Source organism: Anser brachyrhynchus, assembly GCF_964034855.1.
Source record: "Anser brachyrhynchus genome assembly, chromosome: 7".
NCBI classification, from domain to species: Eukaryota; Metazoa; Chordata; class Aves; order Anseriformes; family Anatidae; genus Anser; species Anser brachyrhynchus.
This window is the reverse complement of record NC_137701.1, coordinates 41,683,810-41,704,967: the sequence shown is the minus strand read 5'-3', so window position 1 is coordinate 41,704,967 and position 21,158 is coordinate 41,683,810. Positions and strand designations below refer to the sequence as shown.

The window sequence follows — 21,158 nt, the reverse complement described above, 5'->3', positions numbered from 1 at the left end:
ATCATACTTGATTTTATGTGACCGAGTTTTGAAAATATTAATCGTAGAATGGCCTGGGTTGAAAAGGACCTTAAAGATCATCTAGTTTCAGCCCCCTGCTCTGGGCAGGGTTGCCAACCACTAGAGCGGGCTGCCCAGAGCTGCATCCAGCCTGGCCTTGAATGCCTCCAGGGATGGGGCATCCCCAACCTCTCTGGGCAACCTGTCCCAGTGCCTCACCACCCTCTGAGTGAAAAACTTCCTCCTAATTTCCAACCTAAATCTCCCCTGTCTTAGTTTGAAACCATTCCCCCTTGTCCTATCACTACCAACACATGTAAACAGGCATGTTTATATGTTTATATGCCCTCCTGTTTATATGCTCCCTTCGAGTACTGGAAGGCCGCAATGAGGTCTCCCCAGAGCCTTCTCTTCTCCAAGCTAAACAAGCCCAGTTCCCTCAACCTTTCCGCACAGGAGAAGTGCTCCAGCCCTCTGATCATCTTAGTGGCCCTCCTCAAGGGCCACTAAGTGTCCTTACTTACAAATCATTACTTACTTACAAATAAGTACTTTTTAAAAATTATTATTACTTAAGTTATTATTACTATTACTTACTTACAAGTCATTACTTACTTACAAGTCACAAGGATTACAAGTCATCCTTACTGTATGGTTATTCAAATAAGATGTAAATCTCTCAGCCTTGCCAAGTGTAAGGCACTTGCCTTACTTACTGGCTAACACACAGATTGTGAAAAAGCTGGAACAGCTGAGTACTGTTTGAAATACCAAGGAAACAGAAGATGATATACTACGTATCCAGTGATCATTGGACCACTGCAGTCAGCTGCAGCAGACTCGTAAGGGACACGGCATATCCACCCTGCTTTGCCTTTGGAGGAACAGTACAACTCAGATGCTTGCTAAGAAATTGGAAGGGAATTGCCAACATCATCTTTTCTTCATGTGTACACACTGGCACAGACTTTAAAGACTAAGTAAAGGACCCTCCTAAACTCTATCCATCCAAGAAGACTGTTAGAATTTGGCAAATATTAACTTTTCCATGAGAATTATCCTGGGATTGATCAAAGAGCAAATCACTAGAGCACCACTGAGTAACTAAGTTAAAACTTGCCCAGAAGCTAACTCTTAAGGAGGTAGATTGATCAGATGATTAATAATTTATTATCCCTATGTTCATTATCTGAAGGCAAGAGCTCTCATCAGGGCATTCCATTTGATAATTTGGGAGCAGTTTTCAGCTATTTATTTTACAAACTAAAAATGTGTCTTATATAGGCTTTGAGTCTTCATTTTAATAACGGGAACAGTCTGATTATAGAATGTTTGTTTTTAAGAGATTTGGGACCAAATTTAGGTCTTATTAGAAATAAAACCTGAAAGGAAAGGCAGTTATAATTTGGGAAGTTTCCATTCAAACACAAGAAAGATGGTGGTGGGAGCTGGTACAATGCTGTATTAAGGCAAGGTATAAGATACTTCTAGTGTTTCAGTAAAATTCTGTACGTCATTTAAATACAGTGCCTTTTTATTTGTCATTGTTATGAAGGTACATGGAAAAATATTTAACTGTTTTGATTGATTTTTCAACAGCTATTAGCTGCAAGTTTCATTATTCTGGGACACTGGTGAACATCCCATTCACAAATGATCCTGCGTAGCGAAAGGAGTGCTAAGTCTACTTACCTACCTAAACGGATCTCTACTGTCCCTAGCATCTCTGGGGTTGGAAGGAGAGGGACTTGTGCCGCTACTTATGTTACACTTTAGATTGTAATTCAACTGATTGCTTCAGCAGGCCTCGTGTTTCTTGCTTAGTCTGTGAACATACTACAAAACACAGAAGAAAAATCACAAGCCACTATTTGTGCTTGACATTCTCTTGATGTGAGGAAAACCTGAGAAAACTGGGCTTAAGTTCATGAGATCAGCACCACTAAGTATTGGGTAATTCTTAATGGAGGAAGGAAATCAGCAGTAACAGTACCAGGAAAAAAAATCAGAAAGCTTTGCAGGAGAGTTTAAAATGCCGTATGAAAAAGCTTCTGTAGTTCCAATGAAATGGGGGGCTTTTTGTTTTCCCTTTTTGAAAAGGGATTGTCTGCTCTATTTTTGCAGCCTGTAATTCTGATCCTTGCAGCTCTCAGTGATGACTGTGCTAAATTTACATTTCTTGAACATCATCCAAAATAATTCTACTCAGGAAATGAAAATATGTAGTCTGATAAAGTTGAGAACCTTATCTACGTGAAAATCAAATCCTGTTGCATGTACAGATCACAGAAATACTGAAAAAAATCCCGAATTTTCATGAATTTCCACAAGATACTTTCAACTGGGGAGAAATTATTTTTGAAGAACCGTTCTTTCAACACACCAAATATTAACAGTGTGTCTCTATATGCTGCTTGCTGCACATAATGCTCTTGAGTGGAATGCATGTAAGCAAAGTATGTGTAGAAGGATGGACCTGTGATTAGCAGAAGACTACTAAACTGGGCTCAAGAGAATATTACTGACACTCATGACCTAGCAACAGCTGTGAAATGGCTCACTTGGTGCTGTAATGTATGGGAGAGAGTGTACTAATTTAGACCTTCAAGGGTCAAGATTTGGCCTATAACCAGCTGTAGTAACAGAAGGAAAAAGAACAGATCTGTGTTCTTATAGCACATACCTTTGGTAATCTGAGTTTGGAAAGGTTGCATGCCCAAAGCTGTTGTTCTTTGCAAATATTAGCAATCTATTAATTTCTATTTCAGTGCAAATTAGATCAACACTAACATTCACTTTTCCACTATGCTGACATAAAAGAAGCATATCTTACGTTACTGTTAAAAGATATGCCTCTATGTCATACACCTTTCAATAAAATTATACGGACAATTATTTCTGATACCTTGAGTATTCCTTCAGAAAAAAAATTAAAAAGAATCATTACTTCAGTCAATTTCATGTTCTCAATTGCAATTATGAATCCTGGCACAAGACGTTATGTGACTACCCAGTATAAACTGATGGAAGCTCCCAGAGATTCAATATATGCTTATCAGTAATGAATCTAAGCCATCTCAGATGTGAAATTAATAATGCTACTGTTACATCACACATCAAGTAAGACTGAAACTGAGACTCAAAATATCTATGAAATATTATATATATGAAATATTATAAATATATATGAAAAAAGAAACATTTTTCTATCTGAACTTTACAAATACAACAATGAAAGCACTAGAAGTAGTGTACATATTGGAGCAACACATTCCAGCATTCAAACTGATGGCCATCCATATAATTAAATCATATTTGAAACACCACTCTCAGATTAATACATGCATTAATCCATCTCCTGCACTAGGGTATGGAAAAAGACTGGCACTGCAACAGCACAAATGTAGGGCTTTTTCATTTACTTTCTCTACAAATGACTCTTAGCTGAAAGCATTCCCTTGGATGACATGGTAGCAATGCTTCTTAGCTAAGAGAACTCTATACATCGGAAATATCTCCCACCATCCCCTTGCCTTTTATATTTCCTTCTAAGGGAAAAATATTAAGACAATTGTATATGGACAGTTCTGATGTACAAAATCATAGAATCACAGAATGGTTTGTGTTAGAGGGGACCTTAAAGATCATTTAATTCAAACCCCAATCTTTTGATATTTATTCACAATCCTTCTGGACTTGGACCTGTGGCAGTATTTTCAGGTGACAAACCTGTCTTTTGCAATAGACAGCAATGAAGTTTTCAGCATAACTAAGCCCAACTTTCTCTCTGATTCAGTATCTACAGGTCACAGGTTCAGCGTTGAATTGGTTATATTACTGATGTCACTTCAGCAACTGTAATAGCATTTTAAAATAATTGCTCTGTCCAGAAAATTCCCTATGCAGTAGCTCTTCAAAGCTTATTTTGTTACCTAATTCAGAGAATATGTGAAAGGCATGTGTTAAAGCTGCTATTTCAATAGGACTAGAGGACATCAATGCATAATGATGCCTGTGTCTCTAGTCTAGCATTAGCTGTTTAAAGTCAAGCTTGAGTCGTGGTTAAGAAAAAAAAAGCTGCAGATGAAATTTCTGAATTGGAGACAGAAAACTGGTTTGGTCGTTCCTATTTGAACAGCTTTGGCTTTTGAGGTGTTGGGTGGGGGGCAACCTCAACTATTTGTGGGGCCCTGGAAATACCAGAGGCAAAGACTTTTGTTTTGACTCTGCAACCAGCCACATCTTTTTCACGTTTTATTTTGATTTTGAATCTTGGTGTTTTAATCCAGACTTTTAAGACCCCAGAAGAGTTTACTGCTATGAATTCCACTGCAGCTGCTCACACCAGGTAGTGTTAACCAAACAGGTAACAGAGTTCTTCAGCAGCTGCACTGGCTTCAAGGTCCACTGCTGAACATGGATGATCATATTCTTCTACCTCTGCAGTTTTTACACAGTTGATCACCACCAAGTACTTTTGATGGTATACAGAATAGAACAGAGGTAAATATTACAGTAACATGGAAGTTGTGAAAGTCAACAATATCCATTTCACAGAGTGCTTAGTCTGCAAACTTGTGCGGGACTTCAGCTATTTCTGTACCTCCTGGAAAGTTACCTCAGGCTGCCTGGACTGCAGAACCTGAGGTCCCTTTTCCAAAGATACGCAAGCTACAATGCACAGTTGTCAGCTATTGCAGGAATGCAATCTCTCAGAAGGATGACGCTGAATACCAAAGACCATGTTGCTGGACATAAAACAGCATTTCTAAACTGAACTGGCTGATGCAGCACTAATTTGATGAAATATACACCATGAAGAATTGCCAGGACCATCAACAACAACCTCTTTCCCCTTTACGGACAGGCCATATAGACAGACCTTTACCATACAGCTAAGCTAGTGATCAGCTGCTGCTGGAGTTCATGGTCATTCTTCCTTACTTCCAGCTATGAAATCCTACTGCTCCCCCAGGGTCAGTGCTGGTGCTTGCTTGGCCTTTCAGGGTGAAAGCCTGACAGAAAACTAGCCCCTGCGAAGAGTGGATCAGAAGTCTTTGGGGAGGGAATGTTTTACAGCACATCTCTGCTGGTGAAGATCTGATGAAAATCAAAAAACTACTAGTAAGATAGGCATTTGACTCACTTTCTTTGGAAAACTTGCACTAAAGGAGAGCACCAATGTTTCTCAGATTTTAACAAATTAAAGGTCTGCGTCCTAGGGTCTCCTGATTGTAGACTCAATTATGAGAAATTGCACCTGGGTCCAAAGCATGTATATTTTGATTTTCTATCTCTTACACAGTTTTCTGCTGTTAACTTTTGCAAGACATGAGTTCCTGAGAGTCACAGATTAATTCCAGGCTGCACTGGCCTACTGCAAAGTAAAAACATACCCAGACAGAATAAATCAGTGCACATCCTTCATGTCACTTTCTAGGGAATGGAGCTCTTGCACACAATCAAGAAGGCCCCAACAATACTTCTGCTGCCTACTGCTGAAGTTGTGCTGGAACAAGAGAAATAGTAGCCTTGAGAAAGAGCTGGTGCTGAATATCTAATGAAATATGAGGCAATTAGCAAAAAGGAGTTGTTTCCCTTCTAAGGGCTCTCTGACAGCAGAGCACAGGAGAGCAAGGCTCCCATGCACCAGCAGCAATGGAAACTGCACGCAAATAGAGCAAGCTCAGTAAAGAGTTAATATGATCCAAAGCATTTCAAAGTCCAACTTAAAAAAAAAAAGTATTTTTAAAAGTATTACTTCATTTTTGTGACTATGAAAAGTGATTTTGCACATTTTATTTTCAAAATAATCTATAGCCATTAAGAAGATAACTAGCCTTCCTTTTAAAATTCTCGTGTTTTTGCAATTATACTTCCTATATTTTTCATACGTTTTTCTATTCAGCTTCCACTTCTTTCTCTCTATGTATAATTTCAATCTTGTCATTTCAGTTACTGTTAATTAAATACAGGCCCTGGTATTCCTACTGTTTTCTAACCCCTCAAAACATGCTTATACACTTACCACCTCCCCCCTCTCTTACCCCTCTTTCTCAGCTTTTCAAAATTCAGATAGTTAATCTTCAGGATAAGTTCCCAAATAATTTTAGGTTAAAACTTAATTTTGTCAAACAGCTTCTCAGAAATCTTATATAAATGCATTAATGTGAAAAATATCTATATCGATTGTAAGGAATTTGTCATTCTAATTTCACTTATCTACAATAATAAGTTTCATCGATCTAACTTCATATTAAACTAAACTGAATGAAACTAAACTGATGAAGTAGCAACAAGAAGTCCGAAGGCTATCAAAAGAGACTTTAGAGATTTGGGGCGACTACTTAGAGGATCAGGGGCGCAGGTTGTGTTTGCCTCTGTCCTTCCGATAGGGGGGATCGAAGCTGAAAGGCGTGCTGTTCACATAAACTCGTGGCTTCGAGACTGGTGTGACCGGCAGACCTTTGGGTTCTTTGATCACGGGAAGGTCTATGCTACACAGGGCCTGATGGCACCGGATGGGATGTGCCTCTCTCGGAGAGGGGTAAGGATCTTTGGTCAGGAGTTGGCAGGGCTGATAGATAGGGCTTTAAACTAGAGTCGAAGGGGGAAGGGGCTAAAACCAGGCACGCCGGTGAAGACCTAAGGGAAGGTACGCTAGAATCAGAGGGGCTGGGTGCCAGTGAGGTCCTTCGGGCAGATCCACAAGGTGCTGAGTGTAAGGAGACGCACCTGAAGTGCTTCTACACGAACGCATGCAGTATGAGGAATAAAATGGATGAGCTAGAAGTCCTGGCCCAGTCCTGCAACTACGATATCATCGGCATAAGCGAAACCTGGTGGGATGAGTCCTGTGACTGGGGTGTTGCGATAGATGGTTACAGGCTCTTCAGGAGGGACAGGCAGGGTAGGCGAGGTGGTGGGGTGGCGATATATGTGAAGCAGGGGCTGGACTGTGTGGAACTTCAGGTCGGCGATGGCAAAGTTGAGAGCCTCTGGGTAAGGATCAAGGGACGAACGAATAAAGGGGATGTCGTTGTGGGAGTCTATTACAGACTGCCTGGCCAGGACGATAGCGCCGATAAATTATTCTTTACAGAACTAAGAGAGGCCTCGAGATTAACTCCCCTTGTCCTTATGGGGGACTTCAATTTGCCAGACGTTAACTGGGAGTGCCACACGGCTGACACGAGCAAGTCCAGGAGGTTCATGAAGCACCTAGATGATAACTTCTTGGTGCAGGTGCTAACGGAGCCAACTAGGAAAGGTGCCCTCCTAGACCTGTTGCTAGAAAACAGAGAGGGTCTGGTGGGAGATGTGGTGATTGGTGGCCGCCTTGGTCAAAGCGACCATGAAGTGGTTGAGTTCAAAATTTACGGTGACAGAAGGAAAAGTGCCACCAAAACCTCATCCCTAGATATGGGGAAAGCGGACTTCAGGCTGCTCAGGGAACTAGTCAGCAAGGTCCCCTGGGAAACTGCTCTTGAAGGCTTCGATGTCCACCAGTGCTGGTCATTCTTTAAACGATGCCTCCTAGAAGCACAAGATCAGGCAATTCCTAAATATCGCAAGTCAGGCAGGCGGGGCAGGAGGCCGGCGTGGCTGACCAGGAACATTCTAATGGAGATTAGGCGGAAACAGAGAGTGTTTCGCTACTGGAAGGAGGGCCAGGTGTCATGGAAAGAATACAGGGATGCTGTTCGTGTTTGTAGGCAGAAAATTCGTGTGGCCAAAGCACACCTAGAGTTGAAGCTGGCTGTGTCTGTGAGAGAAAATAAAAAGGGCTTTTTCAGATATGTGAATGGAAAAAGGAGAACTAAAGAATACATAGGGCCGCTCCTTGATAGGGAAGGTCTCCTCACAGACAATGACATAGGCAAAGCAGAGACGCTTAACGCCTTCTTTGCCTCTGTCTTCAATGCCGATGATGGGCTTCGGGACCCAGGGTGCCGTGAGCTGGAGGACTGGGACGGTGGGGATGACAAACTCCCAACCGACCCTGAACGTGTGCGGGATTTGCTACTCCACCTGGATCCCTACAAGTCCATGGGTCCGGATGGGATTCATCCCCGGGTGCTGAAAGAGCTGGCGGACGTCATCGCGGAACCTCTCTCAATTATTTTTCAACGATCCTGGGAATTTGGAGAGGTCCCGGTAGACTGGAAGCTGGCAAATGTTGTGCCGATTTACAAGAAGGGTCAGAAAGAAGACCCTAGCAATTACAGGCCTGTCAGTCTCACGTCAGTGCCTGGTAAAATCATGGAGAAGATGGTTCTCGAACTTATTGAGGCTCACCTGGGGGACAAAGCAGTCATTGGTCCCAGCCAGCATGGGTTTGTGAAGGGCAGGTCCTGCCTAACTAACCTGATTTCCTTTTATGATAAGATCACCCGTATGATGGACCAAGGGAAACCAGCTGATGTGATTTTTTTGGACTTCAGCAAGGCTTTTGACACAGTTTCCCATAGGATCCTACTGGACAAAATGTCCACCATACAGCTAAATAAAAACATCATACGATGGGTGAGCAATTGGCTAACGGGCAGGGCCCAAAGGGTTATGGTAAATGGGGCTGCGTCAGGCTGGCGGGCGGTCACCAGTGGGGTCCCTCAAGGCTCCATTTTAGGGCCGGTACTTTTCAATATTTTTATAAACGATCTGGATGTAGGAATAGAAGGTATTTTGAGCAAGTTTGCTGATGACACCAAACTTGGAGGAGTTGTGGACTCGAATGAGGGTGGAAAGGCCTTGCAGAGGGATCTGGATAGGTTGGAGAGCTGGGCGATCACCAACCGCATGAAGTTCAATAAGAGCAAGTGCTGGGTCCTGCACCTGGGACGGGGAAACCCTGGCTGCACGTACAGACTGGGCGATGAGACGCTGGAGAGCAGCCTAGAAGAGAGGGATCTGGGGGTCGTGGTAGACAGCAAGTTGAATATGAGCCAGCAGTGTGCCCTGGCGGCCAGGAGGGCCAACCGTGTCCTGGGGTGCATCAAGCACGGCATCGCTAGTAGGTCAAGGGAGGTGATTGTCCCGCTCTACTCTGCGCTGGTGCGGCCTCACCTCGAGTACTGTGTGCAGTTCTGGGCACCACAGTATAAAAAGGACATGAAACTGTTGGAGAGTGTACAGAGGAGGGCTACGAAGATGGTGAAAGGCCTGGAGGGGAAGACGTACGAGGAACGGCTGAGGTCACTGGGCCTGTTCAGCCTGGAGAAGAGGAGGCTGAGGGGAGACCTCATCACAGTCTACAACTTCCTCGTAAGGGGGTGTCGAGAGGCAGGAGACCTTTTCTCCATTAACACCAGTGACAGGACCCGCGGGAACGGGGTTAAGCTGAGGCAGGGGAAATTTAGGCTCGACATCAGGAGGGGGTTCTTCACAGAGAGGGTGGTTGCACACTGGAACAGGCTCCCCAGGGAAGTGGTCACTGCACCGAGCCTGTCTGAATTTAAGAAGAGATTGGACTGTGCACTTAGTCACATGGTCTGAACTTTTGGGTAGACCTGTGCGGTATCAAGAGTTGGACTTGATGATCCTTAAGGGTCCCTTCCAACTCAGGATATTCTATGATTCTATGATTCTATAAACTGGATGGATTTCACATGCAACGAGACCAGATTCTTCTGTTATGTTTAAAAGACAATGGTTGTCTACTAATTGGTTCTTGTAATAATGAAGATACAATTAATTTGCTAAGAAAGAAAGACCACCCTCAGTAGAAAGAAAAGCATTTTCCTTCAGAAAGAAATACTACAATGGAAAATCCATTTTTGATGAAAGTGTTGGAAAAGCTACAGCTGTAATGAATAATGCTAAATTTAAACTAGAAATCAGACGTACAATGTTTCTAGTGCTGTAGACTGATATTCATTTATCTGTATTTACATTATCTTAAACTGGGAACACAGTAACTGGGGTGTGGTTTGCTAGTTTGGTTCTGCCACAGGTGGAGGTGCGTGTATTTTTTTTTCTAATTATTATTAAGCAAATAGTCATTGAATCTGTTATAATTCTTTATATTGCTATTTACAAAAAAGTCTGTTGTAGCTTTTTATAAAGCAATCAGCATTGGTATACCTCTAACAGAAGTCAATGCCACCAACGTAAGCAGAAAACAATTTGGTCAAAACTTAAAATTTTACTGTAGTGGGATAAAAAAATAAAAATCTGTGCATCAAAAATTAAGTCAATTTCTAAAAAAGTCACCTTTAAATATCATTCACATTTGAAATTTCTTTTTACTAAGAGATGATGTGCTTTTCTTTTTGAAAGGTAACAGTAGTGTTTGTTTTTTGTTTTGAGATATTAACTAAATACCCTCTATAATTAAGAATTTTACAATTTTACTTTGTCTTTATCTGCAGAACCATCCCTAACAACTTACAAGCACATGTAATTTAGATGCATAAAGCATAAATTCTGTAGAGCAGACAAAGCAGCTAATGTATACTTTTACTTTTAAATATTGCATTTACATAATTTTTCTTAAAGAAGAGACTTTACCCTGCTACAGAGAATAGAAAAGCTGCAGGTTATCTTAACATTTGTTTTTATTTTTTCATTTAAGGAAAAAAGGCTGCATATGAATGATTTGGATACAGAGACCTTTTGCTACTTGATAGCTTTCCTAAGCAAGAAAACAACTTGGACAAGTTCCCAGAATAAGATCTCTCTTACTTTTAACTTGAAAACTCTCGTGCAGCTTTGCTTAGTATTTAAGTAAGTAGTTAAGCACAGTAGCTTTGCAAAATCAAATGAGGGATCATTCAAGTCATTTATTATTTCTGTACTTTTTGCCTGCACTAAGTGCCAAGCAGGTTCATTGCATATAATCTAAATTTGCTACCTCACAATCAAGAGATGAGGGTGTACACACAGTCACTTGCATGACTCTACTAACAACCTGGGCACTGAAAGGCTTACAAAATTTATGTATTTCCACTTGTCTGTTTGCACTTTAAACACACACAAACAGTTTGGGTCCATCTTTTGAGTTCTACAAGATCTTATTTAAAATTGTTCTCAGCATCTGATAAAAAAAAAAGGCCTGTAATAAAATTAAGGTTAGGAGTAAATAAAGAAATATCGATTCAAAACATAGCTATGTATTTGGGAGAATCATACTGAGGAAAAATTTACCCTACGTGGAACTTTGGTGCAATAACCTCTGGATTCACTTCTCCCAGTAAACTTACATTTCTGTGCTACGATTTTAACTGTCAGTAACCAAATAAGTGATTTCGCATTGACAAAATACTAATGCACAAAGAAAAATCCAGACAATAGGCACAATTCCAATCACTTACCAATTATTTCAAAGTCTCGCGCACTTCAGAAACATAGTCTGTATTACAGTTCTGCACTGGCCTATATTAAAAACTTACCTGTTACAAGCTCTTTTATTTCTGCATCAACAGATTTTCTTAGCAGTCGTAAAAGTGCAGGTATCCCACCAACATTCTTCATTGCTATTTTGTTTTCATCAGTAGACTTTCCATAAACAAGATTTCTCAGTGCACCACAAGCATTCTTCTGAACTTCCAGGACTCTGTGATCCAGGAGATCAACCAGGTGCTTGATTCCTCCTAGCCTACATACCTAAAAAATGGAACGATGGAAACATCAGCACCTGTTGATTTCATGCATTTCACTCTGCAGATTTAGAAGACTTTTATTTTTATAAGAACAGTATATTCTATTCTACATCAAAATGAAATATTACTGGTAAATCTTAATAACTTATCTGTGATGCTGTAATGAAAATCTGTGAATCATTCACATCCTTGTAGAAAAAGTTGACAGACATTTTCAATCATTTGTTGTGTTCAGAGGATTGTTGCTGTTAAATTTCTGTTTCCCAGTAATCGAGTTTTTAAAGTAATTTCCTATAACTCAAAATATCTTTTTAGGGGATAGCATATATGAAGAGTTGCAAAGATTTAAATGCCAATTCTTACACTTAGTCACACAATAAATAAATTCAGTTTAAAATTAGCATATGTGAAGTCCTATGGGCATACCTGAAGTTCTTTGTAAAAGTCTACACTACAGTAGAAAAAACACTCTTAAAACAAACAAAAATATGTATATTGTTTGCTTTAAACAGCTTAGTTGTATTTATTCTTTATTTTAAAAATAAATTCTAACAGTCTTTTGAGATCTTATTTCTATGTAGTGTTTTTCTTTGTTCAAAATCAATTCCAGAAGTGATAAAAGATTGAAATATTCCAGAATTCTGTAACATTTACTAAATTAAAAACCTTTTTAAAAGAGATAGCTAAGTAGCACTACTTTTAAGATTAACATTATTTTAAAAATCAACATCAAAGGGCTACTAAAATATTTTAACTGTTCTAAAAATACGAGTTATTTTGCAATTATCTGAGCTATTGGATTGATCTATCATAACCTGGTATTATTTTTGCACAGCACAGTAACTTCTATGCCATACTATCCACAGAATACACCTAATGAAGTTGGCACACAATCTCTTAATAAAACACATACCTGCAGCAGGTAAACTGCTGCTGCCTTAGAAGGAAGTCACAGGCAGAAAAGAAATAGGCCATCATGCCTAATGCTTTGCTAATCCAGGATGTGGTTCTGGGCTGAACAATTACAAGAGGTGTAAAACAACAGTCCAGGGAATTCTCTAGATCAGCATAAAAGTACTTTTAAAATGCTCATTTTCTGTTCTAATCTATATACTAATTAGTTTGGCAAGCCACAAGGCCATTTGAAATATATTAATGTGTACCAGCTTTCAAGGATTTTTGGCTTTAAAAGTTCAATCTTACTGGCCATAACACAAGGCAAATAAAGTAACTCTCAGTGAAAAGAGATTTAGCCAAATCTCGCTAATTTGATGCTATCAAAAATAGCACCATCTCTCTGTTACATTCTTAGAAAATGGCATTGGATATCAAAATGCTTAATATCTTTATCTACACTCCTAAAAGCAAACATATTGAAGAGGCTTAAAACAAAACAACAACAACAAACAAACCAACAACTGAAATGCAAGTTGAATTGAAATCCAACAGTGTATGTGGTTTTTACCTGTCAAATCACATAATAGAATAAAAGAACAAAAATGAAAGACTAGTAACTTGTAAATTTTTTAGATCTCTGTTCAAAAAACGACTATTTTTCAAAAGCAAACATGTATTTACACACCTGTGTATCTACTGCACACATTAAAAAACCCAGACATACAAATCTTGGCATTCATCAATCATGCCAAGCCGCTATTGTAACCTGTACTGAAGGGCATACGGTGGGCTTAACACTTGAAGTTATTCATCTGGCAAGACTTCTGTAGGTAGGAAGTCTGCAGTACCATGAACATTATCTTACAGTTTATTTATCTGATACAGACTACATGCGATATACTATAAAGTATTTTTACAGTGTCATTCCCTTTTAAGGCAAATAATTCCTATTTCTATGTTACTAAGTAATTTAAGTAAGAATTAACTATAATTTTCCGTTCAATTTTTCTCATTTGCCAACACAGCAGCACATCAAACACTACCTTTACACTACACGTCCATAATACAGACACAGGTTATGAATGACACAATAGGTGTATTATTTTTCCAATCTGTACTCAAAATTTGATGAGATACAGTTTTTATGTGCATAATCCAAAAATAAAGCTGTAGCTGGAAAACCATTCTTAAGATTTTTATTTTACTGAGTCATTAACTATCTTGAAATGTAGCAGCTGTTGCTTGTTTAAACAGTGATTTCCATTTATAAATTAAAAACCTAGACAAACAACAAAAACAGAACTCACAAAAAAGTTACATTCATGAACTAACAAACCAGTACTGAATATATTTATGGAAAAACAAATTCAGACAGATATGCATTACATAGAAGTGTAATTTATTCGTTCTATGTAGTTTCATAGTTAATTTAAATGGTAAATTTTTTTTTTTCCCTGATAAACAGTATTTTATGCTTACCTTCAGGTTTTAGCAATGCAAGCGTTTTAATTCATTTTGCCAGGCTTTTAATACTCTTAGTTGTCTAGCAAATTAGTCTGGTCTTTACCACAGCAATGAAGTAATAAATTTAAATAATTAACAAAAACACAAGGTTAATGCAGTCTTCAAATAAGGCTTTACTGAACTTTGCATTAAAGAAATTATAATTCTTTCCTACTGCAAATACTCTCCTGCTGGCCTCTGCTTTGAAAGGGAACATTCTCCTCGGCAACTGCAGCTTCCCTATTGCCGCAGATACCATCGTGCTTTTAAAACATGCCATCCACCAACCGAACCCAGGATACAGCTTCTTAAGAGACTGAGAGCCAACTCATCAGGAAACGCTAACAAAAGCCTCATTTTCCCAAAAGCACACAAATATTCTTCCGTCCTATCATAGCCAGACAATTGTCCTATCATAGAAACATTCTGTCACAGAATTGTAAGAATTTCTAACAGCTGATTACTTCAAAGGAAATAACAGTGACAATAAAGAAACCCTCTCTATTTGAAAAAGGGAAATTTTCTTTTTCAAAATTCTACATGCTAAATGGAAGGCAGGCAACACTTACAGCTGTCTCTCTGACTAACGTAATACCTTGTCTTTTCTAAATCAGAAGAATAATGTTTTCTTTGGATAAGGTTTTATGAGCTTGAATGTATGGTACCACACATCTATAATACCTGATATCTCAAATATTTCCAGTGCTGAGGAGGACAAACAATTGAGACACTATTTCATACATAATATACAAGTTAACATCACACTATGTTTAAAATTTGGCATATTGCTTTTGTTTTGTTCACTTTTGGAAAGAAATATTAAGCCAGACATTTCATATTTTTTCATAATTCAATTTCATAACAAAATCGATTTTTCATAATGCAAAATGAAAAGAAAAAGTGAAGAAACACAAGATCTCATATAGATGAACATACACAGATAAATAATAACCCAAGAATTCTGAAATGAGCAGTCCTATCTCCTAAAAATAGCAAGACTACCTATAAATCTGCCTGCATCTGCTGATCATTGTGATCTTCACCAGAAGATCAAAACCACCATCTTTTAATCTACCCTTTAGTAACAGTGAGTAACGCTAAGTTAGCTTCTTGTAAAAGTTGCACCAACATTTTATGAACATAAATAGTATTTATAATTAAAATAGCAGATAACACCCACATATGATATGAATGAAAAAGCAAACTCCTTCAGATAAATAGCTCATAGCTGCTCTGCAAAAAAAGCAGCTCGTGAAATGCAAACGGTTTCTGGAAATTTCAACAATAAGCTGCATTTTCACTCAGGTGTGTCCTTCCTTCACACCACATCGACATAAATACTATCCTCTGCATATTTCTAGGGTCGGATTTCTTTTCTTTGCTTGACAGTTCACTCATTCTCTGTGATGCCTTAAGTTGTCTTGATCAAAAACAGTGGAAAGCCTTCAAGACTTCTTTTTCTTCAATCTCCAGTCATCAACAGGTTACATGTACGCAGGCTTCAAGAAACATACTATGCACTTCTGCGAGACTATACAACTTGAATGTTAAATAATTTCACATAACCTCCATCACACACAGGGAAGGTGTGTGTGTAATTATACACATCTATGCACTTCGATATAAACATACATCTAGTATAAACAGAAACACAAAAAATCCAGAATACCATGGTATGACGAAAAGACAAAAACAGAGATGAGAGGTTTCGTTGCTCTTCTAGCTTATAGTTTCCCCAGAAACAGAAACACACTCAGTACAGTACCTCTGTTTTTACTTTGTTATCTCCGAAGCACAGGTGCTGAAGGTAGGCGGCTGCATTTGCCTGAACCGATGGGAACTGGTGTTGAAGCATGTGAATGACTTCAGGCAGTTCTGGGTCTCGCCAAGCAAACTCCCTTCATTAGGTGAACACATTCAAGGGAAGACATTTGTTGTAAATGTATGCTTATTTACTAAGCGGAATTACTAGAGCATCATAAGTGTTTTACAATTTGTTTTTGTTCTGGAGTATTGGGGACAGGAAGAAAAACAGGCATATTGGAATAGCTATGTCAGATCAACTTTTAATCTTCTTATTGGAAAAGGACACTTTATATTCTATGTTCTTCAATTAGTTTGTTTGTTGACAAAACAAATACACACACCAAAATTACACTAACTCAAACACTGCAACCTATATGAATCTCCCAAAACTTAAATATGTAGTGCAACAGATACACATTTAACAATGCTGCTCAAGGGCATTTCTTCCACGCAGCATTTTTTCCCTGAATGTTCAGTGTTCTTCCTAGTCTCAAGCCAATTATACTTGAACGAAAGCTATGCAGTGTCAAAAATTCATCGGGTACAAAAAACTTGAAAAATTCTCAAACAATTTTCATCAAACCTCCTTCCTTAAACACCGTGATTTTGTGTACTCATATTCTGGAAAAGCCATTAAACATATCCATGCCCAATTCTCAGATTTAGAAAAACAGCCATTAATATTTGTTGTGCCGTTTTCTTTCTGTAAAGGAAGGTTAAAAAAAAAAAAAGTAGTATTTAGCTTTTCCTGTTCTCAAAAACCTAAGCACATGAAATAACTGATGTTCCAGAAAGGGTATTCAGATAGCTATTCAAAGGCTAAAGTTAGCCTGGCATGTTAGGTCTCCCCAGAATTCAATCACCAGTAAAGAAAAGTTCAATTAGGGGTTTCCTTCAAACTGCTCAACAACTTACAGGTTTATTTCTCCCTACTAATGATAGAATAGAATAATTCAGTTGAAAGGGACCTATAAAGACCATCCAGTCTATCTGCCTGACCACTTCAGGGTTAGCAAAAATAAAAGCACGTTACTGAAGGCATCATCTAAATGTCTCTTGAACACTGGCAGGCATGGGGCATCAGCCATCGAACACTAGGAAGCCTGTTCCCTCTCAGTAATGACTGGAAGACCTTGGGGAAAACTGCCTTTCTCAAAAAAACAGTAGCTTTCTGAATGCTCTCTGACTCCTATTCTAGAGCAATGCTTTCCAAAGCCTGGTCTCAGGATATAACACAGTAACTTAACTTCTGCAATGGTATGACATGCAAATTAGAGACTGAAACAGATTAAAATGTAAGGTACATCTATTCCACTGTGAAATCAAAAGATAAAGTGTATTAACAGTAAAAACTGAGTCAGAATTTCTTAAAAGTTCCTTGTTATGAATAGGAACCATCTCTATTGTAAAGTCACTTTTAGAGTAGCTTTTCGTAAGCCATGCCAGAAGAAGTCTGGCATGCAGCAGCATGCAGCTAGCAGATGTAACTTAGAGGTAAGATCATAGAATCATAGAATGGCTCGGGTTGGAAGGGACCTTAAAGATCATCCAGTTCCAACCACTCTACCATGGGCAGGGATGCCACCCACTAGATCAGGTTGCCCAGGGCCTCATCTGGTCTTGAACACCTCCAGGGATGGGGCATCCACAACCTCTCCAGGCGACCTGTGCCAGTGCCTCACCACCCTCCGAGTGAAGAATGTCCTCCTAAACTCCAATCTAAATCTCCCCTCTTTTAGTTTAAAACCATTCCCCCTTCTCCTGTCGTTATCTGATTGAGTAAGAGTCGCTCTCCATCTTTTTTTTTTTTTAAAAGTCCCCTTTAAGTACTGAAAGGTTGCAATGAAGTCACCCCAGAGCCTTCTCTTCTCCAGGCTGAACAAGCCCAGCTCTCTCAGCTTTTCCTCAAACTGAACTAGAAAAAAACTGAACTATGTTATAAGCTTTCTGTAACCCAGCAGGACAAAAGATTTCAGTGCAAGATTCTAGTCTGACTATAGGTATTAGCTATCTCTTCAATATCTACTCTGCAAAGTAGATCCGTTGTCCTACTGTTTCTGTCTGAAAGACTCCTGAGAGATCACTGTAGTCCGTACCCATGTAGTCAATGTATGAGGTGTTCTGTGTTCAGTTGTTTCTAAACCACCAGAATGCATAATGCACTTTCACGACTAGGGAGGGTATAGTAACTGCCTCAGTGAACTGGCAATCTGAGGACAGACTGGAATTTCTAGCAATCACTTACCCATACTGAAGACAAACATAGTACCATAAATCCCTCCAGGTTTGCATGGACTAGGTTTTGATATTCCCATGTTAAAACACAAGATTTCAATGAATGGAGTATCTAATGAATTGTAATGATAATATTACATTTGTCACATGCCCATGCTGTGTATATACATTTACAATTTCAAACCAGTAACTACATTAAAAAATATGAATGTGTATTCGCTTTGCAAAGCGGTACATTTATATAACGTTTTTAAACTTACATTAGTTTGAAATGTAAGCAGGCTGCTCTCGAAAAGTCATTTAAATAAATTAGGTACTTACTTTCTAATTTTCACAACCTGGCATTTTCCCATTCCCACAAAAAGAAAGCTTATTACAATATTACAAGTGGCTCTGTAAAGTTACTGAAAATATTTGGAATAATGCAGTCAATTTTCATCAAATTTGTAAGTACTTTTTATAAGAACTCTTAAATGAAAATAAACATGGAAGAAAACTGCACAAAAGTCACTCTTCTTGCTGTAACAAAGTAGAATGATTTATTACTTTGGCTATTCAACAAAATCTTTATATCTAAATAAGTCATGACCATTTAAACAATGTAAAACTGAAATATGGACAATAAAGGTGCCGTATTTACTTAAGGAATGTATTAAACATCTTATTATGGCAAATACATATGATTCTTGAAAGCACAAATGGACTTGCCTGGGGTCTTTCTGAATGCTGTCTATGGATGGAGATCGTGTGGTCCCATCATCAGCGGGCGTTGCATGCTGCAGCCTGTTATAACTGGACTCTGACAGTCGATACTGCATTGACCTGTAGGGTTCCGCATAGGTAGCTGTTGTGTTCAGAGCATAATTATTTCTTTGGTATGTGAGTGTGCTACGCTGACTGGATGATCTTTGCAGATTTCCAACTCCTAGTATAAAATCAGTATTAAAACAAACTAGGTAACAAATGTCTGTTGAAGAGAAGAGACAATATGTGTTTAAAAGTGTAAGCAAAAAAAATCAGTCTAAAAAAGGTGTACAGTGCTCAGTGTTAAAAGCTGCCACCAGATGTAAGGGAATAATTACTCAACGTCCCAGGGAAGACAGAGAGGCTGGTTGCAGAAATAAAGGTTTGGTGAAATCAGGCTTATGCCCCAGCTTGCCTGAGTACTCAAAGAAAGAAACACATCTTGTGTCATTAAGGAGAAATTAGGATGCAAAATGCTTTCAAGGTGCATAATAAAATTTAATTACCAACAGTAACTTCAACTTGCCAACAGTACTAAAAATAAAAAGGAAAAACAATTAAACAAAAAATTATGTAGTTTGTATTATATCTTACTTTTCCCAACTACGCGTACATTTTCCCTGAAAAAAGCTAGTAAGTGATGATTTCAAAGTATTAAGATGATGGTTTCAAAAACAGGAACATGTAGCTTCCTGACTTAACAGAGCTGTTGTGGTAGCTTCTGTTCTTCCAAAGTAACCGGTATTAGGTAGACAAGTAAACAGAGGATTCAAGTTTCTAGTTATATTTCCTTATTGGCACAGACTGACAAACTTAATTTTTCCACTGTAGGTTGTAGAAGAGAAAGTAGGATAATTGCAAAAGCTGTTCATTTTCTTCGTAGCCCTCTGTTGGATGCTCTCTGATAGTTTTATGTCTTTCTTACATTGTGGTACCCAAAACAGCACACAGCACTCAAGGTGAGGCCACAAAAATGCAGAGCTGAGTGAAACAATCGCTTCCCTCAACCGGCTATGAATGCTGTACTTGATGCACCCCACTTCTCTAAATATTTCCAGAGAGCTGCTTAGTTTAATCACTCTATTATTTCCAGAATTTTTAGAAATTACTCCAGTACACAAATCATTAATCAACGATTTCTCTTTACAGAAAATCAGTCCTAATACTAATCTAATGCCTATACACTCCATAATATATCAGTAGGAATTCTACCAAACGTTATAGAAATACTTCAGTTTCACTTATATTTTCAAATGCAGTATTTTAACATTATCCTCTGCTAGGAAGTAGGGCAAGAACGGTATTTTTACTGTGAAAGATGCAGTAGGTAGTTCAGGTGTGCAAGCTATCATGCTGTACTGATGAATTAAATAACAAAGCATGAGCTCAACTGGTAAGAGAACTGATGCATAGAGAATGCAAGAGGAATCAAAAACAATTTGTCATGAAATACTCTTTGCTTGGATGTACCTGCGTGCATGATATCAAACAAAATATTTTGAACCTGACCTTACATTGACATGTACCCCAAGTATTTCTTGAAAACATCACAAAAGCTTTTTAATTCCTACTGGTTATTTTAAGTCCTTCAAACTTAATTTCTATCTCTATTGATTTATAGTATAGTTTTTCATTTTCAATTGGAACTACATATCTCCTATATGCCAGAGGTCCCAGAGAAGCTCCACTAAGAAATCAAGCACGACTTTGGTACACAGCCCATGGAAGAGCTTTCTAAGCCCTTTACCTACCTGACCCTGTCCGATATAATGCTGACTGGGATCCCTGGTGGAGCTCAATTGTTCCATGATTTGGACTACGGTACACAGGACTGTAGTAAGTTCTGCCTTCATATATAGGGGTGATGTGCAAATCAGGAGATATAGCTGATCGTAATTCTTGTCCTAGTTGACTGTGTTGACTAGCATATGAACTCCTCAGGCCTGAAACCAAGAAGAGGTAAATATGTACATGGCCCATACCATTAAAAATAATAAACCGGCAATGGTTGTATCTTTCTTATTTTAGCCAAGAAAAAGCGTATAATAGTTACAGTTACAAAGATTTCTTCCTCAAACTTCTTTCCATTGTTAAATGATCCATACTGAAAGGTTCACTAACAAAGCTGCATTCCCTCGATAAATAGTTTTCGCCATAATATGACAACTTTAAGTTTTCCAACTCGTTCTTTTTGGTAGCATTTACGGTTAAAAGTCCAAAACATACTGAGTAAAAGCTAAGTCAGCACATGCAGTTCACAGAATTAGCACTGACCAGGTAAATTGTGAATCTGACAGAAATCTAGTTGTGAAAGTGGGTACAAGTGGGGTCATAATCTTGAAAATGAAATAATATATAGCAGTAAGAACAAAA

The 21,158-nt window shown here is 38.6% G+C and overlaps 1 protein-coding gene across 19 annotated transcripts in view; it reads right to left on the bottom strand.

Annotated features, from left to right (window-relative positions):
• The window catches only part of PKP4 (plakophilin 4), a 94,796-nt gene that overhangs the window by 17,027 nt on the left and 56,611 nt on the right, over positions 1-21,158 (bottom strand). For 9 of the 19 annotated variants that reach the window (XM_080600015.1, XM_080600031.1, XM_080600018.1 and 6 more), the window contains 4 exons: positions 20,537-20,728; positions 18,746-19,008; positions 15,766-15,894; positions 11,391-11,604 (listed from right to left, as the gene is read on the bottom strand). In XM_080600015.1, coding sequence (XP_080456141.1) covers positions 11,391-11,604; positions 15,766-15,894; positions 18,746-19,008; positions 20,537-20,728 — 798 coding nt within the window. The remainder of the gene's footprint in view (positions 1-11,390; positions 11,605-15,765; positions 15,895-18,745; positions 19,009-20,536; positions 20,729-21,158) is intronic. The other 10 variants (XM_080600017.1, XM_080600016.1, XM_080600021.1 and 7 more) reach the window with 2 other exon arrangements.